At 33.5% G+C, this 27305-nt stretch overlaps 1 protein-coding gene across 1 annotated transcript in view; it reads left to right on the top strand.

The window, feature by feature from the left end:
• The window catches only part of LOC133198963 (uncharacterized), a 50284-nt gene that overhangs the window by 4612 nt on the left and 18367 nt on the right, over positions 1 to 27305 (top strand). The window contains exons 2-13 of the mRNA XM_061334863.1: positions 5396 to 5567; positions 11711 to 11820; positions 13136 to 13320; positions 15130 to 15295; positions 16745 to 16865; positions 18555 to 18693; positions 19580 to 19739; positions 21291 to 21426; positions 21840 to 21987; positions 22143 to 22854; positions 23404 to 23521; positions 27155 to 27289. Of these exons, the coding sequence (XP_061190847.1) occupies positions 5396 to 5567; positions 11711 to 11820; positions 13136 to 13320; positions 15130 to 15295; positions 16745 to 16865; positions 18555 to 18693; positions 19580 to 19739; positions 21291 to 21426; positions 21840 to 21987; positions 22143 to 22854; positions 23404 to 23521; positions 27155 to 27289 (2302 nt within the window). The remainder of the gene's footprint in view (positions 1 to 5395; positions 5568 to 11710; positions 11821 to 13135; positions 13321 to 15129; positions 15296 to 16744; positions 16866 to 18554; positions 18694 to 19579; positions 19740 to 21290; positions 21427 to 21839; positions 21988 to 22142; positions 22855 to 23403; positions 23522 to 27154; positions 27290 to 27305) is intronic.

Below are 27305 nucleotides of genomic sequence, written 5' to 3'. Positions count from 1 at the left end.
AAGCAAAAATGTTTATCTGAACAATCTACAACTATATATTATGATAAAAATCTCATATGTTACATAATTAGGGGCCATAAGGGGCCAGAATGCTAAATCTTTGACGTTTTATATCTCGAAAGTGGGAAATATTTTGATAAGCAATATTGAACAAAAGATGTTCAAAATAAGGTTCTAAACAATATGCAACGTTTCATTTTTCTCTTTACGTCCCCATTAAGGAATTAAAGGGCCAGCCCCTAAATATTTCTTTTGCATTTATCTCGGAAACGAAAAAAAAAAAATTCTGAATAGTTGTTAAACAAAATGTGTTCAAAATCATAAGAGCTTTAATGTAATATCAAGAAAAAGGGGCTGGCCCCTCAAAATCGGGGCCGGTAGGGGCCGAAAGTCTTTCATCAATAACTCTTTAACGATCAATATTTTGCGAACTATTACTGCAGCAAAAATGTTTATCTGAGCAAACTACAACCATATATTATGTTATTTACATCATATGTTACATAATTAGGGGTCGTGAGGGGCCGAAATACTAAATCTTTGACGCTTTATATCTCGAAAGTGGGAAATATTTTGTTAAGCAATATTGAATAAAAGATATTCACAATAATGTTCTGAACAATATGTAACCTTTCAATATTTGCTAAACGTCTCCATTAAGGAGTTGAAGGGCCAGCCCCTAAATATTTCTTTTGCATACATCTCGGAAAGAAAAAGTATTTCTGAATAGTTGTTGAACAAAAAGTGTTCAAAATCATAAGAGCTTTAAGGTGATATCAAGAAAAAGGGGCTGGCCCCTCAAAATAAGGGCTGATAGGGACCGAAAGTCTTTCATCAATAACTCTTAAACGATCAATATTTTGTAATACATTACTGAGGCAAAATAGATCATCTTCACTTTCCTTAACTATACAACATGTTGTTGGCATCATATGTTACGTTATAAGGGGACATTAGGGGCCAGAATGCTAAATCTTTGACGCTTTATATCTCGAAAGTGGGAAATATTTTGATAAGCAATATTGAATGAAAGATGTTCACAATTATTTTCTGAACAATATGTAACCTTCAACTTTTGCTAAACGTCTCCATTAAGGAGTTGAAGGGCCGGCCCCTAAATATTTCTTTTGCGTATATCTCGGAAACGAAAAAGAATTTCTGAATAGTTGTTGAACAAAAAGTGTTCAAAATCATAAGAGTTTTAAGGTGATATCAAGAAGAAGGGACTGGCCCCTCAAAATAAGGGCCGATAGGGGCCAAACGTCTCTCATCAATAACTCTTAAACGATCAATATTTTGTAATACATTACTAAGGCAAAATAGATCATCTTCACACTCCTTAACTATATAACATGTTGTTAGCATCATATGTTATGTTATAAGGGGACATTAGGGGCCAGAATGCTAAATCTTTGACGCTTTATATCTCGAAAGTGGGAAATATTTTGATAAGCAATATTGAATGAAAGATGTTCACAATAATGTTCTGAACAATATGTTACCTTTAAATTTTTGCTAAACGTTCCCGTTAAGGATTTGAAGGGCTGGCCCCTATTTTTTCTTTTGAAGATATCTCGGAAACGAAAAAAGAATTTCTGAATAGTTGTTGAACAGAAAGTGTAGTAGGGGCCAAGACGGGCCGAAAGCCTTTAATCTATGATCTTTAATGATCAATATTTTGTTATAGATTACTGACGCAAAATTGGTCGTCTTAACAATTTATTTATATCATTATATTTGAACGAAAGTCTCAGTCAAATTCTTTTCACATCTTATCAAAAATCGGACGGAAGACCCACTCGTTGCTCGCAACGAGATCGCATCTAGTTCTATTTATTGTTGCATGTTGCAATGTTTCAAATCCAAGTGCTACTTTTCTTTTGTTATACAAACAGACCAGTAGAGCTACAGTCTCATCAGAGACTTCTGGTTTTCAAATTTTTTTTTACATAATTCTGGCTTTATTTCCCTGACAGTGACTGCATTGCTTCTGAAATGATAAAGAAAAAATAATAAAAATTAAGAAGTGTGTTACATGTATTGTTATTAAATATATATAGGTATTAGTTAGCACAAAGAGTAATTAATTTGAGCTCTTACATTTTTTTTCTTGGCCTGTTCTTTGTTTTCTTCCATTTTACACTCCTTGGAACCTCATCATAGGATTTGAAATTGTCACATGTTAAGGTACTGCGTGGCACTACAGTGGAGACTCCAATTTTAAGGTTCTGTTGATTAATACAGGTTCTCTGAAATACAAATTAAACTCTACATGTAATTTAGGTTCATACACTGAAGATATTTGTCATGTGCAAACAAATGCATACCCTAGTCTCCTAAACAGTTATCAATTGTGATATCAGTTAAAACTAATTTCATGAAACATTATATGGTGTTGTATAACACCATATAATATTATGTCCAAGACAATTTAACTCTTGGAAGATATGCTTAATAATAAAATCATTAAAAAAACAATTTTTCGAAATGTTTACAAATGAATTTGGAATGTTGAAATAGTATAATATAATAATATTAAATGGATAATCAGATACAAATGTATATTTTGATATTAAAAAAAAATACAGGCAAAAGTACAGGCAGAGAAATAGACATTTTGTTTCCAGTATATCTAAAAACTTTGGAAGAAAATAACAAAGCTTGTAATACAGGGTGTACTTACCTATTCTGGAGCAAGCCTAGGGCCATGGTATTCTTCCAAGTTATTCATAGCAGGGAGGGGAGCCTATAAAACTTGTAAAATAGATATTCATACAGTAAATATTTTCTAATCAAATTTCAATCAAAACTTAAAAGAAATTTTGAAAGAGAGTGAGTGCAAGTCTCTAGTTTCTCTAGTGTTGAAAGAAATTCTATGTCAATTAATATATAAATAAGTAATAAATTAGCTAATGCATTTTAAGTACATTTACACTATTATCTTGAATGCCAGATTAGGCTGAAATTGAGCATCTTTCAGATATTTTATAGTTTAAAAGCAAGCAAGTTTTACCCACATCAACATCTTCTATATTATAGTAAAAAAAAAAAGTTTGATTAATTTTTCATAAAGTAAACCAGTGTAGAATTAAGAAGCAAAAAGAAATTTCTCAAGAAATATTTTGTTATTAAAGAGTCACCTTGTAATTACTGTGATTATTATATGTATTTGTTTTCACCTGTATAATGTGATCGTGCCATCTTCAGTCAAATCAGCTTTGGGTTGAATCGTCAGTCTTAACAGTTTTGGGTTCTTCCAATAAAAACGGCACTCTGACACGGAACTCCAGTTGCTTACTACATAATAAAAACAAACATTTTCCATTAATAATTTGATAAAAGAACCGAATGGATAACCATCTTAACATAGGCTACATACAAACTGCTATGCAAGATTTCTACTTTCAGTTTCATGTCAAGATCGTACATAAATATTCAAACGTAACAAAATTGACAGAAGGAAAACAAATCTGAAAAATTTGAATTTCTAAATGGTTTTTACGTTCGTCGAAAACAAATCCAAAATAATGTAGACAAGATCACTAGGTGTATCGTCTTTTGACGAACTGCATTAATTACAACTACAGTTAGATGTTATGCAAGTCACGAGAGTACATGTACTAGACGTTCGTATGAATCTGTAACGCTAAAGAAATTCTCTTAACACCATGAACTAAATTCTAAAAACATATCTGAGAGCACTTACTTGTTTCCAACACCCAACACTTCTGCTGCAGCAGTGACGTCAAAAATGACGTACATACACTTTCATCCGATAAAAACCAAAACCGGTCCGGAAAAAAAAATGTGGAATGATTTTTTTTCCTTCCCTCATATAATAAATCCAAACAAAACGTGGTAAAATACAAATTTATTAATTCTTGATGAATTTAATTTGGGGAATACAATGTTCAAGAAGACAAATTTCGATTTGAAGAAAGGGAGGGGGCTGAATTTGGAGGAACAAGTGGAGGAGGGGGTACAGCGTAACAGAGGAGTCCCCCCTTTTTATGAAAGCTTCTACAAGAAATGATCATTATTTTGATAAATAAGTATTGAAATTGATCTTGATAAATGTTATTGAAATTAATTTTTTAACATGCAGTCTACTTGCATTGGCGAATCCACAAGGAGGAGGGGGGGGGTGCTTGTCAACTGTGTTCGGAGGTTGCCCCTTCGAAAACCGTTGCTATGGGCTTGAAGTGCCTATGGTGCCATTCTATGCATGTGTGCTGGGGGCACCGACCTGGAAACCCCCCTTTCAAAATTTGCTGGATCCCCCTCCGACGACGTGTTAAAATGTAACATATAACTCGTGTTTTTCATATTAGGTTTAATATTAAATTATTGCTGGTTCACTGATTAACATTAAAATAATTAACATATTTTTTATCAGTTAAATTAAAATAAAATTAATTCAAATAACGATAACATTAATTAAATGAAATAAATGTGAAAAGGCTATTGGTTATTATATAATGTTCAGTATGAATTTTATGTGAAACTCAAAACATGTGTTGAACATATGTTTGAAACAACCATATGTTTAAAATATATTCAACATACGTTAAACATATAGTTACAACAAACATATGTTCAACATATGTTTTGAGTCTGCTATATGTTCAACATATATTTTAAAGATATGTTCAACATATTTTTTAAGCATATGTTCAACATACTGTCGAAAATTCATATGGTCAACATATGTTCAACGTATGTTCAACATATGTTACTCAAAACACATGCTGAACATACGTTGGAATCTTACCTGTGTATATATCCAATTACACAAACAATATTATGAAAATGATGAATGTTTCTTCATAGTACAATAAATCGGGGTTCAGGTCACAAATGTCATATTTTAACCGCCAGCATTGATTATATAAATTTGAATTAAAGTTTCTATTTTAATGAACAGTACCGGGTAGTTTAAAGTAGCATTACTTATTTATCATGTGAATGTATTTTACCGAAAAAGTAAAGAAGAAACACGGTGTCATAAGGTGAATTATAACAAAATCGAAAGTAAAAGTGTCTAATGATTCATGAAATAAGGCCCTCAAAATTTATAGGGATTTATATTTGACAGCCTCTAAGAATTATAAGGTAGATAGATTAGATAGATAGATAGATGATAGATAGATAGATAGATAGATAGATTTTTGACCAAAGAGCCAGACCCAATGTTTGTTTTTTTTGACGTGACCATCAATATTACTAATAAAAATAGAGACTCAGTGTTGAATATGTGAAAGAAGTTCAAATTGTGTGGGAAACCTTTGAATGTTTATTATGATGGTATCTCTTGTATTATACAAACTAGTAATAATACCAAGCAAAATCACGTTCATCGTGTAATTATCAACGGAATATTATTTTAAATTTGCAGTTTGCACAGTTAGTTACTCGGGCACAACTAACAAAGTTTTATGAATCTCCGACCACCATGACAGTGTTTGCATTCAACGACACGGCTTATAATCAACTACCGTACAGGGAACGCAATGTAATAGACAGCTACAATGTAACTGAGCTCAAAGACTACATCAAATTCTGTACAAGTAGGTATTGCAATTAAACAATGCTAATATCTTAAAATACAGTTGTATATCTTTTGCTGAATCTAAGGATCATGATTATAGTTATAAAAATATGATTGGGTTGTATGCATATGTCATCAGAATATACATGTATAAAGCTTTAATGAATGTTCAAAGAGCTAATAGTTAGCCTAATTTTACCCCTCCCTCCCCCTTTACCGCAGTACTTCCCTACATTAGCTTATAGACACGTGGCATGATAAATCTGCAAAAGTGAGATACTACGGATATCGCTGGTCGCAAAATTGGCTTTTCATTATTTTTTTATTTCAACATTGAATGAAAACAGCAATGGAAGTGATCAGTTTTTTATCACCATACGCAGGTAGGTTAAGGCTTCCCGTAGAATATCACAGTGCACTCTGTGCCTTCACATCTCTGAACTACTAAAATATGACGTCATAATGGAAAATGACGTCAAGTCACTGCAAACTTGAGGTGTTATGACGGGGAGAGTGTCATGAACTTAACACTTTATTTCAAACTGCATGTAAAATGCTAGATAGCTATTGCAAAATTCACGGGTCGTTAAAGGTTTTTTAAGTCTTATATGTCCGAATATTTTAAAAATACACCGCTTACCTACCCTTGATTGAAATTCAGCATGTTCAAAATGCTTATGAAAAAATATACTTTTGAAATGTACTCTGTTTTATACCCGTGGTTGGAGGTAGAATTTATTTTGTGTGTATAAAAGCGTCTGGCGCAGGTGATTAATGAGGATTAATCTGAGAATTTTTGTTGAAATCTGTAAGAAGAGGTTGTTCTCTGAGTCTTGCTTGGGAAAAATGTGTGTTGGCTTTGTTTTAATACAGATTACGATATTGTGTGGAAGATACCCTCAAATTTGTAGGTAAGTTAAATTTCTCAGGAAATATTTTGTTTCTAAGTAATAGTATAACTTTTCCCAAGCACATTTCGGATTCACAAGGATACGATGGGTTTAATTATATAACAAAATGTTAATAATTATTGTGTTAATCACCTAAAAAATTATAAATGACCGTCACGTGATCAACAAAGTCATGTGATATCATAACAAATATGTTAATATGTAGCCGAGGAAACCCTCTATATAAATTGGAAATACTTAAGTTCAGTACTTATAAATTAAAACCAAAACCGACCTCGTAATGACATATTATGTTTTGAGCGCTTTTTAAAGCTTCGGGATGCCTTAACATAGCTGCGTAATTATGAGCTTCCAGCTCAAGACAAATTAATGATATAATAAAAGATTTATGTACATGCATATTCTATACGTATACAGCATGGAAAAAGACAAATGTGGTGCCGTAGGGCCTAGCTATACAAAGTCTACTATCTATACATCTATGATTGAACGTAAAACACTAAATATTGTATAATTCAAGTTTCTCTTTCCGTTTTTGGAATGTGTAAACTAAAATATTTAAAACTTTGATATCAAACTTTTCAAAATGGCGTCAAACGAATGGCGTCTTCGATGGGAAAGATTTGTTCTGCCCATTATTAGTATTATTTGCCGTAAAAAAGTATATAAAACTAGACGAGCTTGTTGCAAAGCAACAAATAAGTCTTCCGTCTAAATTTGAAGGAGATGAGATCGAGAGACTTCTACGGTCATATGTGCAAAAATGAGCCATTTACCATTACTCTCGGTGTGACCGGAAGTGACGTCATTTTGACGACTTTTAATGGTCTCCTTAGCTGCTACTTATCATTTTGAACAACTTTGCTTCTATGATGCTATACAAACTCTCAATACTTTTTGAGATATCAGGAAAACACTTTTGGCCCCTCTAGCTCCCTAATGTTAGGGGCCAGGCCCTTATTGTTGGTATCCTTTGAAAGATCGTTACATTCTACACAACTTTTGTTCTATATGTTTTAACAAAATATTTACAGGTAAAAAGATATTATAGAAAAAGTGTTAGAAAATTTAAAATTCCCGATAGGACTTTTTTCGGGCCATAGCGAGCGCCGACGCGCGGCACTTCCGATAAAAATGAAACGCCTTCCGCATATCTACAGAGATAGGTCTACCATACCTGAAAGTTTCATGTTTCTAACTAAAGCCGTATATGAGAACATCTGCGGACAACCCGACCCTTCGAAAACCATTAAATCGGCAATATCTCCGGACCGGAAGTGACGTCATCAAAACAGAAAAAAAAGCATAAGGTTCAACTGATGTTACATATGTCCTGAAAGTTTCATGGGAATCCATCGAGCCGTTTTCGAGAAATCGCGTGCACAAAATCGGTAAGGAAAAAAACCCAATAATAATAATAAAAGTGAAAAAGAAACCTAAGAATAACAAGAAGGTCTTCCGCTGAAGAGGGAAGACCTTAAATATACGTGCACTAATCCTTGGTTGTTGATCATTGCATTTTTCACAGTTTTAAAGACACTGGGTGGCGAAAACATCGTTAACTTTTGACATTTGCACCTTACACCCGAGTTCTTCTCCGTGTTGCTCAACTCCAAAAATGACGCCTCGTGAAAATTGACCAATGAAATTAAAGCCTCTGCAGAACGCTGCATTATGGGAAACGGAACCTGTTTACGTTAATTAAGTTAGAGGATAATAAAAGTTTTTATATGTAATATAATTTCCCTGTAACGGTGATTATGAGTTCATATCCTTAGTGAAGTTCTTCCCTGTTCATAGAAAGGGGGATCTCCTCAATAAATTTGCTGATAATTAGTATACTATAGAAAACAAAGTGTTTTTCTGAGGGTGACCAGAGATGTTTTATGTTTCTGGTGTGACACGTCAAGTTATTTGACGGGGGGGGGGGGGGGGTATGTAGTGCCCATCCAAACAGAAAATGTCCGGTTATCCCCTCCACTACTTTCTCATTAAATTATTCATTATTCTGATTAATGTATAATGTCACAACGAAAGATGTTAAACCTTTATACATGTATACATGTTTTAAAATTTGAAGCGTCAGAAAATGAATATTAGTTGAGGACCGTAGAAAATAAGGGGGGTGGGGGGGGGCATAGTGGACGTTCCATACGTCCCTAAACATATTTTTTGCAGCATAGAAAACAAAGCTTATTTCCTGTTGTGCCCCTCAAAATAAACGTATGACGACTCTTTATCAGCTGTTTATTATTTTGTGACAAGAATGTTGTCCTTTGAAGTCTGCCGTAAATTTCGATGGGCATTTGGCATTCAAATGAACTACATGAAATGTATACAGAACAGTATTTTATTTTTAGTGATGATGGAAAAGTTCGGTGTCAAAAATTGCTAGTTAGTAGAAGGAATCAGGGTATGTTAGACTAGTATACACTTGTAAAAATCAAGACAAAATAATTTAATTACCAGCAAGGACGGTTCAAGAATAATTAAAATTTGATTTTTTTCTTTTTCGGCTTTAGATACTTTATTGAACCCCCTCCTTTTTTGGTTTCGATTTCCAGCCTGATATCAATAATAACCAGTGGACGAAATTGCTGGACTTTTTTCTATTTGCTATACTTTACTTCAAACATCTTTGCCTTTAGTTAAAAATAATTCTCACACCGTTATAATGTATCAGAATTTTTCACATTAAATTTGAAAATTGATTTATAAAAAAAGGACAGTAAACACAAGGTGAAAAAACAAACCAATATATAAGCAAAGGTAGGGGAAACAGTATTTTGATTTGGAAAACACCGGCCCGTAGAATGCAGGGGGGGGGGAGGGGGTGAAAGTAAATGGATATGCTCTTCTTATTTATTTATTTTTTTGGCTTGTCAGATTTTTTTGGAAGCCCCCCTCCCCACTTTTGAAACTGTTGCTTCTGACCTGAAACACATAATTAAAATAAGCTTAGAATTATTTGTATGTAACCTTCAATCATGTCCATTGCGTTCAGAATTTTAGTTGTGACTGGTAACAATTTGTCAATATTTGATCATCTGATTTGTTGGAAAATAATGCCTGGTGTATACTCGTTGATGTGCAGGGCTGTATATATATACGTGGCTTTAGCCGTTCAGCCAGTACCACCCTGTATCTTTCATATATAACTTTTTTTTGGTAATTTCTGGTAAGGTTTGCTAGTTAAGAACTTTCTGGTAAAGTTTGTGCCCCAAACTGGTTGGCCTGTGGTTTGAGTAGACAGTTTTAAGTGCAGGTTTTTAAAAGTAAGTAATGGTACATGTAGAGGTATAAAAATCAAGAAATGGACGGCATATATAAAGAAATGTTTGTACATGTAGTAGTATTGACAATCACCACATCAGTATATTTTACCTAAATATCGAAAGAAACTTATTCTCTCCATTTTTTAAGGAGGGGAGGGGGCTTAAATTTGAAAGGGGTAACCTTCTGTTTAACACAATACACGATTTAAAAATATTAAGTTTTCGCTAAGCATTTACGTGTAAAACAAGTAATAAATTTTTTTTTTCTTCAATGTATTGCATTAACATGCAGTTCTTCAGAAGACGTTGTTCTTAGGGAAAAGAAAATCATGTTATATAAATATCATATACTTTTCTTTATTTAGAGTCAGCATTGGTCTTTGTGTACAAAATGGCTAAATTAAATATACGTGCATGTATGCATTTAAAACCAACATTATTGTAATTTCCTGCGAAAAATGAAGACATTTACTACATCAGGGTCTGTGTACAGATATAAATTAAAAAAAATTATTTAGTTAACACTCATTAATTTTGTATATGAATATTATTCCGCTGTATTATCTTATCAATGTCTTTGTAGAGGACTATATACGAATTTCACACAAAACATTAGTAATTTAGTTGTTATGTTGTATTAATAATAGATCCATCTGCATCCTTTCTCATAAACAATTTGCGAATTAAGCAGGCAACAAAGTTGATAATTAATAATTCTTTCTATGTTTTCAATATTTGAAGTTTATATTGATGTCAAACAAGGACGAATCGTTAATTACCGATTAAGAAATTTTATTTCATTTACCTATGCACTTACAAATTTATTTGAAAAAGAATTATGATTAACACAGAACGAGAATTTAGATTTATTCTAGACCGATAGAAAAGTATATATAATTTTTCAACGGTTAGGAATTTTGTTTTTAATCAGTTATGAAAAATTGAAATACAATTCTTTTTTTTCTTCTCTCATTGAACATCTTAAAATTAATGTAGCTTATTTTATCAATATTTTGTAGTCTTATTGATAATTTAAATTATTTTTTTTTTAAATCAAATCAATGGCCAGCAATTATCACCTAAATTTAAACTGAGTTTGCGGAGATTATGTGTATGTACATGCTTGACCACAGCCGAGTGTTCCCCTTAGGTAGAAAACCCTCTCAAATCACATAGAATATACAAAAAATAAACAGTCGCAGGTGTCTTCGCGACACGTGTCTCCACCTGTGGCACGTGAGAACAGGTGGCCGCGATTACAAGGATTAGCGCAATGATTGAATTTTATCTGAACAGTTTACACTGATTTTTCTAAAATTAAAAGTTGTATTAAATCTTCTCTTAGACTACTAATTCTAATTCACATGTCTTTATGAGTTTTACCGAGACTAAAATGTTAAAAAATTATTTAATTTGGGTTTACGGTGGTCACAGAATGTTCAATTTTATTACACAGAATACACAGAGATTTTTGAAATAATTTTTTGATACACGTTTCCAAAATGTCTATTATCGGGAAAATAGGTGTAAACCACAGCATACGTGTTTTCCATATCTGGGAAACATGCGGGAAACTACAGGTTGATTGCTTCCATATCGGGAATCAACGTGGAAACCACTACTGCATGTTTCCGCGGTTTTCCATATTGGGAAACTTACGGGAAACCACAGGTTGATTGTTTCTATATCGGGAATCTACGTGGAAACCACTACTGCATGTTTCCACGGTTTCCCATATTGGGAAACTTACGGGAAACCACAGGTTGATTGTTTCCATATCGGGAATCTACGTGGAAACCACTATGTGATTTCCATAAAATGGAAACTATATGGAAACTACTGATGTCACGATTCCCGTATGTTTCCATTGGGTTTCCAAATTTGGGAAACCTGGCTTTTCATCCTGTGCTTTTCAGAATCATTAGCACGTGTTGAACAATGTCTAGTATTCTTGTTTCCATCTTTGTCGTTTTCAGTCCCGGGAAATCGCATTGCAACCACTTTTATCCAGAACAACCAGTATGTGCGAAGCAGCAGCTCCAATGGCGACCGCCTCTTTTTCAGTCGCGTCCAGAGAATAGACACGGTAGGCCACGTCTTATTTACTTGTATGAAGAACACATAGCATATTTCTTTCTGGAAAACACAAGGATTTTCATCATTTTATATCTTTTCAAAACACCCTGTACATGTAATGTATGCTATTTTAAAAAAATAATTAAAATCTGATATGATTATAATTTTAAAGTGATTACTTCCTGAAAAATAACTTATGGATAACAATTTTGTAAAGTACGAGGGGTGATCATAAAGTTCGCGAACTATCTCTAGATTTACAAAACCACAATTCAGATCAGTATGAAATTTGGCACCCATATAAGTCATAGTCATGTTCTATGAATAGCATGTGTTATGTAATGATTTGTTCCATGTTTGTGAAGTCATATTGTAAAAATGACGTCAATATATAGGTGATTTGTGACAAAAAATTGTTGACTCAGTCGTACTCGAGCAACGAAAGGCTGTAAAGTTTAATGTATATCTTGGAAATTTCATTGCAGTAGCATATAATAATTTGTATAAGGTCAATGAAGACAAAACACTTGCCAGAAGTTTAATCATTAATATATCATTAATTGGATTGATTGTTTAAGTGAAGAAATGGAGATGGTTAAAAATGGCTTTTGTTCTGCTGCCCAGTGAAAGCAAGCGGGGAAAGAGATGTTTCCTTTGTTGAGCAATTTGTTATGAGAGATTGCCAAGTTATAGTTAGAAAAATAGTTGAATATCTTAACAATAGTATAATTATTGAATTCCTAAAATATCGTTTACTTTAGACTTTAAACATATCAGATATGATAAAAAGAAGGCACCCATACTTTATCCACGTTGGATAAACGACGCTCCCTAGACAGAGGACTCGGGTTGTGATGGTCGCCATGCTCATTCTTGGGAAGGATATCCTTATCCATCCACTCCTATTGCCGACATTTGGCCATTTCTAACAAATGGAATGATTATAATTAAATTAGTTCGCGAATTTTTTGGTCACCCCTCGTATGTTGCATATGTCCTTAAATAAGAGAAAGATATTGTAATTTGATTAGAACTTGATACTGGTATTGCGTTCTTTCAGACTTCAGGCCTCAGTAATGTACATGTACCAAAGTATTACGTCAATGGTGTGGTAATATCGTATGTTATACAGGCACTTAGCAACGGGGGGTGGGTGGGGTTGCCCCCCCCTTTTTTTAAAGACTTTTTTTTACTATTTGAAATGTTAATTGAAAGGCCGATTGCCCCCTCCACCCTTCCACGTTTTGTTGTCGAATAGTAAAATAAGGGTTCTGTAGTAGTGATGAATAAAATTTGGTACTGAAAGAAGTTGGAACCTCTTTCAGACCGCAGGCCTCACTTATGCACTGAAGTATTACGTTAATGGTGTGGAGATATCGGATGGATCATATCGTGACATCTCGGCCACCAATGGGGTTGTTCATGGTCTAAATGGAGTCATGCGGAAGACAAGTCAGAAGACAACCTACGGATGGATCCAAAATCCTGAAGATACTGCACAGCAATTTACGTATGTAGCTGTTTATTGCGTATTACTATCACGGTATAATTTGTGATATAGACAATTTTAGCTACATGTTTATCATTATGATCTAGATATTTACTTGAAAAATATGATTACTTTTATCACCTTGAAAGACCATAGATAGGCTAATTACTGTGTAACTACATGTAAAATTGTTCCAATTTGATGAATTTACTTAATATGATTGATTGTATGTAGTTTTACGTCCCATTTGAGAATTTTTCACTCGTATAGAGACGTCACCATATACCAGTGAAGGGCCTCAGTTTTAGACCTATACTCGGCAGTCAGGGCCATTGAGCAGTGAGGGTTCTTTATCGAGCCAACGCCTGTCGTGACATGGGACCTCGGTTTTTAAGGCCTCACTCGAAAGACCCGTGACTTTCACTTCTATTGTTGGGCGCTTGGTGAAGGAAAAGTTACTACGTATGTTTACGTCTAAGGTTTGACGCGGCGCGGCGAACGAGAATCGAATCCTGGCCTCCCGATCTTGGAGCGAGCACTCTACAACTACATGTAATCGACCGTGACAGGTCTACCTAACTATCTATCTAGCTAGCTAGCTAGCTAGCTAGCTGTTACTTATGCTCAGGAGTGTGCTAGCCATCACGGTTAAAAATAATTTATAAGTAACCTACATGTATATTCTTTGCTGATCAGGCTCAAAATTTTTCGAATGAATTTTTTGGATTCTTCAGAATTCGTCCTACCGTCCTAAATCTAAGATAAAGTACAATTACATCGGTAACATTTTTTATGTCTCTTTGTTGACGAAAAGTTTTGCTAGTATTTTTATTGGTGACATTGCCGTGGTTTTATTTATTTCCTTGACGGACGAATGTTTTGGCAAAGATATAGTTCTCGTACATTGTTATGTAAATTCGTGGATATCTACTTCTACCTTTAATACAATCAGTAAACCTTATAGTTTATTGGTCAATTTGTAATTGTCTGTGCTGTTTAGATCATGAAATCAATTTTATATACAACGTTAAATATAGAAACTAAAATATATGTTAGATATTTAACAACAAATACTCTTGTCGCTGTTAATTGTTATCTCCTCCTAATTCATCAGACGTGTGATGAAAATTAAGTTGTATCTGGCACGTGCAGTCGATGTTTATTATCTGCATGCTTAGTAAAACCACATGGGTATAACATACCAATGCTTTAAAGCAAGACATCTATTTACATGTACATTTCTTCCAGTACTTAAATTATGAAGGAGTAATGGAATGAACATAAATAAATACCAATATACAGTAAAATACGCTTATAGGGAGCACGCGTATGATAAATAGACGCTTACAGCGAAGTGATTTTATTTCCTTTGGTTTAAAATACATTATGAACTGAATGAACGTAGCAAATTACGTTTATCACATGTCCTTCGGATGAGACGGTATAAGCTGAGGTTCCGTGTCGCAGTAGGTGCTGGCAAGAAAAAAGATCTCTCACTGTTCAATGGTTCTGAGTGCCGAGTAAAGGTCAAAATTTGTAGCTCTCGATCCACCGGCAAGTGGTTGCTTCTCCAAAGGAGTGAAAAATTGTTGAGAGGGACGTTAAACAAGGAACAAACAAACAAAACGTTTATAACTAGGCAGTGCCCTGGCACTATCTTGCTGCAAAAGATGAATGCAAACGCTTATTTGTATATAATTTTTTCCCAGTCACATTTTTTATAGTTGCCAATGGATTTCAATTTCACAAACCCTGAATAAAAGTTGATTACACATGATTTTTATTTACTATAATGTGTTTAGCAGTGTTCTCTATAAACTTAAATTGCAGGAGATTCTTAGATTTGATGAGCTACCTATATGTAATGGACCCCATTAACGATATTTCGTCACCAGACAAGATTATCACCTTATTTGTTCCCAGTGACAATGCAATGCAAAAGATTCCTACTACCCAGCTGGACAGACTCAAGAATGATTCCAAAGAATTACAACGGGTAAATATACACATATCAGATCCCACAGAATTACAGGGGTAAATATACACATATCAGATCCCACAGAATTACAGGGGTAAATATACACATATCAGATCCCACAGAATTACAGGGGTAAATATACACATATCAGATCCCACAAAATTACAGGGGTAAATATACACATATCAGATCCCACAGAATTACAGGGGTAAAGATACACATATCAGATCCCACAGAATTACAACGAGTTAATATACACATATCAGATCCCAGAGAATAACAGGGGTAAATATACACTTATCAGATCCCACAGAATTACAACAGCTTAATATACACATATCAGATCCCACAGAATTACAGGGGTAAATATACAGATATCAGATCCCACAGAATTAGAGGGGTAAATATACACATATCAGATCCCACAGAATTACAGGGGTAAATATACACATATCAGATCCCAGAGAATTACAGGGGTAAATATACACACACCAGATCCCACAAATTACAACGGGTTAATATACACATATCAAATCCCACAGAATTACAACACGTTAATATACACTTATCAGATCCCACAATTACAACGGGTAAATATGCACTTATCAGATCTCACAGAATTACAACGGGTAAATATACACTTATCAGATCCCCCAGAATTACAACGGGTTAATATACACTTATTAGTTCCCCCAGAATTACAACGAGATAATATACACTTGTCAGATCCCCCAGAATTACAACAGGTTAATATACACTTATCAGCTCCCCTAGAATTACAACAGGTTAATATACACTTATTAGATCCCCCAGAATTACAGGGGTAAATACACACTTATCAGATCCCCCAGAATTACAATGGGTAAATATACACTTATCAGATACCCCAGAGTTACAGGGGTAATTATACACTTATCAGATCCCCCAGAATTAAAACGGGTAAATATACACTTATCAGATACCCCAGATTTACTGGGATAAATATACACTTATCAGATCCCACAGAATTACAGTGGGTAAATATACACTTATCAGATCCTTCAGCATTAATACAGGTAAAAATACACTTATTAGATCCTGAAGAATTACAATGGGTTAAAAAGAAAAATTTATCAAATCCCACAGAATAACAACGGGTAAATAAAAACTTATCTGAATTACATAAGGTTTATACACTTATCAGGTCTTACAGAACGGGTAAATATATCAGATCCATCAGAATTTCAACGGGTAATATAAACTTGTCAACTGAATGGCAATTAAGCGGAATTACTACAGGAAGTACTTAATTGTCTGTTAACACTGTAAATGTATGTTACCCAGATAACCATAAGGCTCATGGTTTCCCCCCTGTCCCAACTATTTATGAGAATAGTCTTCTAATGTAATTCAAGTACTGAAAATCTCATTCTAAGGCTTGTCCTCCAACCCTAGTTTTAATTACACTGTCCAACTTATTTTCTTTAGATTATTCAAGCCCATTATGTTCCTAATCAGGCGATTTTCACCAACTGTATTTCTCACAATGAGGGAGTTACCAATGCCAATGGAGAAACATTGACTTTTCTCCAACCTTTTGGTTACAATGGTGAGTAAAAGTTTCCCTGTTAAAAAAAGTGTTGCTTGGGGCCGTATTTACTCTCGTAACCAAATCGTCTAGGAGTCATCAACATGCTAGTACTAGTAACCTTTTAATTAACTCTACACACTAAAGCCTCCAACACACTTTCTGATTTCTCATATTAAAACTAAAAAAAAAAAAATTCACCATTCTAGAATTCACTCTCAGGAATCGTGAATGAGTCATGAGTACATTTGTACCTGATTCAAGCTTTACTCCTTTGGATTTTCTGCTTAAGCTATGAATCAGGCAAAGAGCCATAGCTGCCTCTCCGACGACACGGCCGACTCAAGAATTTAAAAGGAAATCACCTGTTTCTATTTATAGATATACCTTTTCAATTCAAGATCAAACTATGTAATATGGTTTGGGGACGAGTATTATATTTTCATAGTTGCAAGTATGTCAAATGACATTCTTTTGATTTGTTCAATACTCTAATTCTGAGACAAAAGATTTAGAAAATCAATGAAAATAATACAAGTACATGTAGCTATGAATTTACAAACTTTAAAGCTTTATATGGCGTATCTAAGCTAAAAAAAAAATAAAATAAAAAACGAGATTGAGTGAAGATAAACGTGATATATGTTTTTTACGTTCAAATAAAAATTTTAACCGATTTTGAACTTAATTGAATAACCTAATGTTTCCATAGTTAAATTGATTTTAAACTGTGTCTGTTAATTAAATGCGGAGTCGTTAAATAAATCGGATATTGTATTAAATTTCTAATATCTTTGAAACGTGATTGATTTTTATTGTGTAATTTACAGGAAAGTCCTATCTTTATATAAAGTAATAAAACAAATAGAAAGATCTTTTAATTTTGGTTAAATACGCCATATATGACTTTAATGAAATACATGTCGTTTAGGACTGTCTTTTCCCGAGATACTTTCAAAGTGTAATGTGTATATTATAACTTTCTGAAATTATGCATATTATAAAACGTAACAAAGAAAAACGTAGAAAAGATTCACAAAGAAAATTTAAAAAAAAAAAGCTAAATGGAATATTGTGGGGCTTGAACTCGCAATCACCATATTTACATTCCAGCTATCATACCACTGCGCCAACGAAGTCAATAACGTCGAATGGATAAATTTAAGACAGATTGCTAAATCTTACGATTATATGAGAAGAAAATTTGAATATATATTTTCATCATTTTCAATATGAAGACCACCTTTAACCAAAATTATCTCAATGTAATGAAGTGCAGTCATATCCAAATAAAATTATTCAAAAGTTGTTTTTCTGGTTAAGGGTGGTCTTTGGCAACAGTTTGTCATCTTTAGGTGGATACCTCAATATTTGCTATACACTCCATACAAACTGGATAATTTTCATATTTATCATATGAAGGAACTATTAATATTGAAATATCATTATTGCGTGGTTTTGTTTTACATATGTATAAACTAATATTGTATGACAAAAATTTGGTTAAACAATCAATTTAAGAAATCACTAGTAGAGTAGGCGATAATGCCTATCAAATGCGCTATGGCTCTTTGAGAAGCAAAGGTGGTGTTTGATTGAAAATAGGATTTCACTGTTTTTCTGGTTGTATTATTCATTTCTTGTCATTTTTAATACATTTTGGTATTTACTCTTCATATTTACTTTCTAATCAATTTCGTTTTATTTCAGTATATGTTAACAGTGGTGGTGTGAGTGCAGACATCACTGAGGGAAATGTAACTGTGACCAATGGGGTGGTGCACGTGGTCGATCAGCTGTTGGGATTCGTTTACAACAACATTCGTGAACAGATTCAACGAGAGGGAACGTACGAAATTTATTAAAATATATATTTTTTTTGTATATAAATCCAATCCAAGTATTTTTACTTCCCTGTCATTAGAGCCTTTGCTATTTTGCTCTACTGATTTGATCGACTTTGATCTACTTTACTGATATTATTTTTTCTACTTCTTTGAAATACTATATTCATTCACTTTTATCAAATTTGTGATGGAGCGCATGGCACACTTGTAATAGGTGTAAGGCCAGTACCCCAAATGTCGCTTGTTCAAGCCTCGCTGTGGTCACTGTTGATGTGTGTTGTGTCCTTAGACAAGGCACTTTATCTGCATTGTTTCAGTATATCCAGCTGAAATGGGTACCGGCTTACGTTTGGGGTTAACCTGCGATGGACTGGTGACCCATCCCGGGGGAATCAATGATTCTCATCCGCTTAGCACCATAAAAACCTGGTATAAACACCGGCCTTATGAACTTCGTTACTCTGGGAAGGATCTAACTAATTATCATATTTACAATTTGAAAGTTTACTGGTGATTTTGGAATTTTCAAGAATTAGATTCAAACAAAAGCCTTCAACATTTCTCTTGCAAAAAGAGAAGAAAAAAAAAGAAAATCATGTTATCTCGAAACTTCCAGAATTTTTCTACTTAAGTCTGATTAAGATTGAGACATTTGAAGATTTTGTGTACCATCAATTTGAATTGTTTGTTTATAAATGTTCTGCTGTGAACTCTTTCAGTAGCAATATATAATTTTATTTTATTTATTTCTTTACAAACGCTGCTCATAGTTCTTTCATTGCCATCATCTTGTTATAGACTACATTTTTCAGGAGGTTGTGCATGACATGAAGCTAGACAATAGATATCATTTTATTCAATTTTCTTTTATTTTTGAATTTTCTGTAGGAAATTTGAACAACTAATTAACAGAGGCACAGAAACCGTTAGGAATGCCCTCCTACAGCCGTCGGGGATAACGGTCTTCTTACCTCTGGACAGCGCCTTCCAGAAATTCTCCAACATCCCCTGGGTCAATCTGACCAGTAATCAAACTCTGGTGGACATGGTAACTATGCCAGAAATTTTCTACTATAAGTCAATTTTTCCCCAATGTATAACTTCATTACGTCAGCATTTATCAATGTAATCAAATATTGAATAAGAGGTATTACTTATTGTTTTTAAGTTGAAAGAAATTGAGTTGTTTGAGTTGCCCATAAAAATTTTGTTTCTATAAGAATTTCATTGTTTTTTTTTTTTTTTGTTAAAAGAATATTTTATCAGACAAAAAAATACAGTTTATTGTATTGAGTATCATGAAATAATGTAATAGAACAGCATACTAAAGATTTGTTTTGTATCATCATTTGTTGTCAAGAAAGTGATAACACCTACCAAAAAAAAAACCCATTCCTGCTACATCTAATTTTCAAACTGTTGACCTGAGAATCTACAGATAACTTTTTTGTGACCTATCTAATTTGATATGGAAGATTTCACTAGCACCAGGTCATGTAGAAACTTGTCATATGATTGATTTATTCTGAAGATGTGTTGACTTAAGGGAAAGAAGGACCTTGAGCTGAAAAAATGCTTGTCATTCAATTTTTTTTTCATATTTAGTATATTTCGAGCTAAGTATGTCCCACATATCTAAAACCAATTATATCATTAGGTTTCTTACCTTATTTTAGAGATATTGATTGACAAATACTATGCCCTACAGTATCTAATTGGAGTTTTAATTCTCCATGTTTCTGGGCTCATTACCCTGTCCATTATGGGATTTTTAAGCATATATAGAAAATATGCAAATGGACATGTATCTTTTAAAATATTTCAGAGTATGAATAGGGTTTTAAATTCGAAAAAGCAAGACAGAGAAAATTACGTACTTTTTAAAACCACTTAAACAACAAAAAACGTATTTACAAAAAATTCTATCATTCAATATTTTAAAATTTACGTCCTTCACATTATTGATTAACTGTAAAAACTCGAATGGTGAAGCTGACCTAAATATTGCACAGGACATGGTTGAAGAAGACATAAGCACGACAAAAACGTGTCATGTTTACATTTCTCAAGTACGGGGAAAACCAACTATTACGTCACACGTAAGCTAAATAACCGAAATAAGATATAACTACATAAGATTTCCGTCATCAGCCATGCAAATATAATTTTTGTATTCCCGTTTCTCAAAATATTTTATCATATACTGATTATGACCTGTTTTTACATAGTAATACCGCGCCTGCATTCACCGAGTATAATCTTGCTGTACTAACAGATCGTGTATGACGTCACCCTCTTGCTGGACGCGCAGTTTAGGGAAACAGAGGAGTGGATCAATCTTTTTCAGAATTTTTTAATGTTTGCAATTTTTATTTTATTTTTTTTTTTAATTTAAGATGGTAATGAAAGAAAAAAATTGTTAAAGAAATGTACAAGAACCAATGCTTTACACGTTTTGAACTTATATAAACGGAGACTATGACGTAGTTTAACAGAGTCATGTGACCATGTGTCCTTCATCCCCTTAAGTCATATTTTGATTTGTCGTGTATGTATCTTCGCAAACTAAATTTCAGCAGAAAACTTCAATGATTTTCAGGTGCTTCGGTTGCATATTCTACAACCAAAAAGCGCGATCATCTCCTCCTTGTCAGAAATGAGCGGATATGAGAGTCGTCAATACAGAAAAACCATGTATAATAGCGAGAGGGTCACCATTTATAATGAAAGAAATGGTAAATATTTACATGCAATCTTAGATTAATCAGGCTTCCGAAAGAGTACATGTATGCTTTGGAAATGTTAGTCTGACCCACTAATGCCTTCTACCACGAAAAATAGAAATGGTTATTTTTTTTTTTTTTTTTTTATTAACTTTTTCTCTCTGTCCGTCCATGTTGTATATCTATCCAAAGTTACTCTCATAGGATTTGTATGAATTTTTTAATTGTATTATCTTTATTAAATATTGTAAAATTGTAATTTTGTTTTCTAAATGTCGAATGTAGGCAGTATACTGATCAGATTCAATAAGGAGAAAATACAGTGAATAATCTATATCTTGACATTCCCAGCACTTGCATTAATAATAATATGTTTGAGAACAAAACTCTGCAATATGTTATAATGGCTGTTTTACTGTCTTTAGAAACCTGGGTACAGGGAAGTGATGTGAAGGCTCGTGTGATAGGACCGGACATACAGACAATTAATGGCTGGATCCACATCATCGACTCCGTGTTGGGAATCCCCTATTTGGATCTCCCCATGCTGATATGTCATGACGTTTGGCTACTGTGAGTGCAGTTATGTTATATACGTTGATGATCAGAATGAATGTTATACCTGAGTGAATGACAAAAATATTAGATCTAAGTAACAAGTTCCTTTTATGGTATTATTGTGTTTCACAATCTTTAGCTTATGAAATTTTATACCTCTTGAATTGTAGGCGTACATACGACTACATGAGAAGAGTGGGACTAAAGAACTACTTGACGGACCGTAGATTCACGGCAGAGAAGTGTAGTTTCGAGTTATACGGCTATCCACCAAATTATCGATCGGCCATGTTCACTAACCAGGGACCGACATGTCCCACTTATTGTAGCCAGGCCGAGTATAAGAACCAGTATCCCTGTAACACAGCACAATGCCAGACAAACACAGGTTGGTCCACCACGTGCCCCACTTACTGTGCCCAGGTGAATTACCAGAACCAGTATCCATGTAATACTGCAATATGTACCAATAGCAACATTGGAGGGGTAACAACCTGTCCAACATATTGTTCACAGTCCCAGTATGCTAATCAGTATCCGTGTAACTCGGCCATTTGTACTTCTGGGTTTAACTGCCCCGCTTATTGCTCGCAGCCTCAGTACGCAAACTCCCAGCAATGCCTAACTTGTGATGGCGGCTCAATAAGCCAGTGTCAGTATATGATCTACTGCAGCGACCCAAGCAATGCCAACAAAAGTCCGTGCAATACGTATCCGTGCAACATGCTAAATGGTACCTCCGATTACGACATGGGGTGCTGTGGAACGACCAGTGTGGCGTGTGAATTCACAGTATTTGTTCCTAATTCCAGTGCTATTGACTACTTTTCATTGTCGCTTAATGGAATCAGGGTCATGAGAGACACACCACGATTTCAGTATGTAAGTGAAAAAAAGATGCTCATTGACCCAAAGTGAATAGAGTTTTTAATCATCTAGCTCGGAGATAAATTATACGCAAGTTATCAGAAGTAAAAAGAAAGGTGAAGGTAAAGTTCTTAGTGTCTTATAGGTATAACCTATTTCATTTAAGGCTAATTTATTCTCTGTTAAAGTTAATCACATAAACTCAAGTTTTCATAAATGTCTATAATTCCTTTTTTAAATCATCAATTATGACAAAGCTTCCAAAATTCATACTTTTATTCAAATAATACAGTTTGTCAAAAAAAAAAAAAATTATTCAGTCTTCCATAAAATCTCTTATAGACGAAGTGTTTGGTCTTATAATACAATAATAAAAAAGCACCTATGGTTTGTATACAACATTACATAAATGTACATGACATATTTGCCTAGATATTGCTGCTTTGCTGTTCTATGGTAAATGATGATGTTCATGTTATTACACAAAAATATGTACATGAATATTTTTATTATTCAAGAATGTATTACTCTATGATATTCCGTATTTTTTTATTTCGTTTTCAGTTGTTTAAGCGGCTCATTGTTCCTGGTAGAATCTACTTAGAAAAACTTGGAAATGGTAACCACCAGATAAAAGTACTGAACGGCGAAACAATAAGTCTCACTAAAACAAATGACAGAGGTAATTACAGTTTGTTATGTCGGTAATTAAAGTCTAGTATTGTATCACGGTAATAACCGTCTAATCATGTTATCTCGGTAATTACAATCTGTTATATCGGTAAGTACAGTCTTACCTCGTTAGTTCGTCAGTTACGATTTAACTTTGTTATCTCGGTAATTGTAGTCGAACCTTATTATCTCGGTAATTACAGTCTAATCTCTTTATCTCAGTAATTACAATCTAACCTTGTTACTTCGGTAATTACAGCCTTACCTTGTTATTTTGGTAGTTTCAGTTTGTCGCGAACAAGAAAACATAAATTGAAAGTGTTATGGAATTCCAACTCGTTTCCATTTTAACTTAATTAAGGCATCAATATTTTAGATACAGAAACAACAACAACAATAATAATAATAATAATAATTTATTAAAAGAGGGTAACCCGATTAGTGCAAAGCACTAGTCTTCCTCGGGGCCCTCTATGCATGTATAGTACAAATATATATAAACAGTACAATAATTAGAAAAAAATACAAATATATGTGGCATGTCAAACGTTGCAATATTCGTTCTTTTCCATTTAAATTGTATAATTTTCCATTTTCATTGTATAATTCTTATTTGTATTCCATAATTTTCTATTTGAATTGTATAATTTTTATCTGCATTCTATATTTTCAATTTGTATTGTAAAATTGTAAAAAAAAAAATCATTTCATTTTTTTCAAATTTTTTATTTGTATTCTATATTTTCTATTTGCATTGTATAATTTATTATCTGTATTGTATAATTTCTTATTTGTATTCGATAATTTTTCATTTGTAATGTATCCCAGAATTGTTTATTTGTTTCGTTACTAAGGGTTTCATTGGTCAAGTTTTAACATGATTCGCGCTAAAACGATCGAGATGTTCCAAGTGCTCAAAGCAAAGTGTGCATGTTAGGGGATGGTCATTTGATTCTGAAAAGGAACGGTGGCAGATAGCAAATAAATTATATGTCCTCAGAAATACTGACATGGAAAAAAATTAATAATTTTACATTGACCTTGACTAGTAGAAACCCACCCCAACCCTCTTCACCCCCCGAAATTGAGTTGTAAAGTTTTCTTCTTTTTCTTCTTCTTCATGTCCCTGGTCATCTTAGAAATAAATATTTTGTCATGTGAGAGCATGAAAATAAATAGTCTAAACTGATTTGACAAAATTTGCCGGCTCCCCCTCTCCCCCCCCCTCCCAATCAAAGAATCAAAGTGTCATCCCATAACATGCACGCAAGGAGGAGCCCGTCACACATCTCACTCGTTTTCAACACGATGCAGACAGAACATTCACAACGAAATCCTTCGTAACAAAGCAAAATAAAATCCCTCGGATACAATAAAAATTATCGAGTACAAATAAGAAATTTTACAATAGAAATCAAAAATTATACAATGAAAATTGAAAACATGGAATAAAATATATATCATACACTACAAATGGAAAAATATAGAATACAAACGTGAAGTTTTAGAATACAAATAAAAATTATACAATTCAAATGGAAAAGATCAAATATTGCAACGTTTGACATGACATACTGAAACCATCCAATGACATTTAATAACATTCATTTCAGGAAAACATGGACATTTTTATGAAGGATTTCGTGAAATTTTTACGTTGGTTTATTTTTTGTCATGAAGACTTAATATGTGATTTTGACAGATACACAGAATTCGTTGTTATATGAATTAGTAGAAAAAAACCTCGTCCTGAATTATCATAAGTTAATCTAGTTAATGTAGACTCAAGAACTGAAAAAAAACAAACAAACTAAAATTGGTTTAAAGGAAATGGACTGAACAAGGGTATTGTAAAATCACATTTTTTCCTAGGGTCAATGTTTTGTGGTTTGAGGAAAAACTATGTTTTTGGTGGGATTTTATTTCGTGTGTGATAACTTGTTGAGTAGTTAAATAATTTTGTTCATGAATTCAAGAGTCTATTCATACCACTAAAATAACGAAAATTACCGTAATCCTCTACGTAAAGTACTGATTTCACAGAATGTAAAAACGAAATGTTCCCGTTACCAGGCTTGCTCCTCATGGAGCTTTTAATTTTTTTTAATTGTTTGTGGTATAAAGAGACCCGCTGGTCACATGTCCTCAACGAAATGCTTAAATTTTAAACTATTAAATCATTTTTCTTCTTCAGCTACAAAATGAAATCCCTAACATTTTCTTCAAACCACGAACATTCGACCCAGAAAAGAATTGTGATTTTAAAGTATTTATCTTGTAAATTATTCAAACACATTTTAAAGGGATGAAGGATACATGGTCACATGACTCTGTTTAACTACGTCATAGTCTCCGTTTGTATAAGTGCAAAACATGTAAAGCATCAGTTCTTGTATAGTTTTTTGACAATTTTTTTTCCTTTTATTGCCATCTTATATCTAAAAAAATGAAAAGTTTAACATTCTTGTAAACATTAACAAAATATGAAAAAGATTGATCCACTCCTCTGTTTCCCTAAACTGCGTGTCCAATTTGTCGGTGATGTCATACACGATCTGTTAGTACAGCAAGATCATACTCGGTGAATACAGGGGCGGTGTTATAATTATGTAAGAACAGGTCATAATCAGTATATGATGAAATATTTTGAGAAACGGGGAACACAAAAGATATATTTGCATGGCTGATGATACAAATCTTATATAGGTATATCTTATTTCGCTTATTTAGCTTACGTGTGACGTCATAGATGGATTTTCCCGTACACGAGAAATGTAAACATAGCACGTTTTTGTCCTGCCTATGTCCTCTTTAACGATGCCCTGTGCAATATTGAGGTCAGCTTCACCATTCGAAATTTTTACAGTTAATCAATGATTAGAAGGACTTGCATTTCAACGTAAATTTAAAAATATTGAATGATGGAATTTTTTGTAAATTACGTTTTTTGTTGTTTGTCTTAAAAAGTTCGTAATTTTTCCTATCCAGATGCAGTGTGATAGAAGAAACTTGCTTTTTTCGAATTTTAAACCCGATTCATACTCTAAAATATTTTAAAAGATACATGTTCACTTACATAGTTTTTATATATGCTTTAAAAACCCATTTTGGACAGAGTAATGAGCCCGAAAACGTGGAGAATTAAAACTCCACTTAGATACTGTAGGGCATAATATTTGTCAATCAATATCTCTAAAATAAGTTAAGAAACCTAATGATATAACTGCTTAAAGATGTGTGGGATATACCTAATTAGAAATATACAATATATAAAAAAAATTGAATGACAAGTATTTTTTTTTAAGCTAAAGGTCCTTCTTCCCCTTAAGTTTGTCTAATCCAGGATGCAGATAATACAATGCAGCAAATGAAAACCACTTTGTATTTCTATCTGTCAGACTGTGGGAAATTAAAGCATGTAACAAAGGAACAAAAACGTAAACCAAATGGGTTATGAAAAAAATGCTTCACAACCTTGGGTTCTTTTTTTGGAAAGGGGATGGCAAGTACATATTGTATAGTACTTGTGTTGTTCTGATTAGCACACAAAACAGTTCTATGTTATGTATGCGAGAGTGATTTCTGATATATTATTTAAACATTAAATAAATTTGCACCTTCAATAAATTTTGTCTATTTTTAGAGGTGAGGATATACTTCGGAGGAGCATCAGCGAATGTTATTCACATGGACGAAGGAGCTACAAACGGGGTCATACATATCATTGACCAGTTGCTGTTTGTCCAGGAAGATCTTACAAGAAACATAAAAACACCAAGTAATAATGTTGAGCA

The sequence above is a fragment of the Saccostrea echinata genome, unplaced genomic scaffold (genome assembly GCF_033153115.1).
Source record: "Saccostrea echinata isolate AGI-Se365-2 ecotype Australia unplaced genomic scaffold, CSIRO_AGI_Sech_v1 ptg000033l, whole genome shotgun sequence".
Taxonomy (NCBI): domain Eukaryota; kingdom Metazoa; phylum Mollusca; class Bivalvia; order Ostreida; family Ostreidae; genus Saccostrea; species Saccostrea echinata.
The sequence above is the reverse complement of the archived record's forward strand: the minus strand, read 5'-3'. Positions and strand labels throughout refer to the sequence as shown.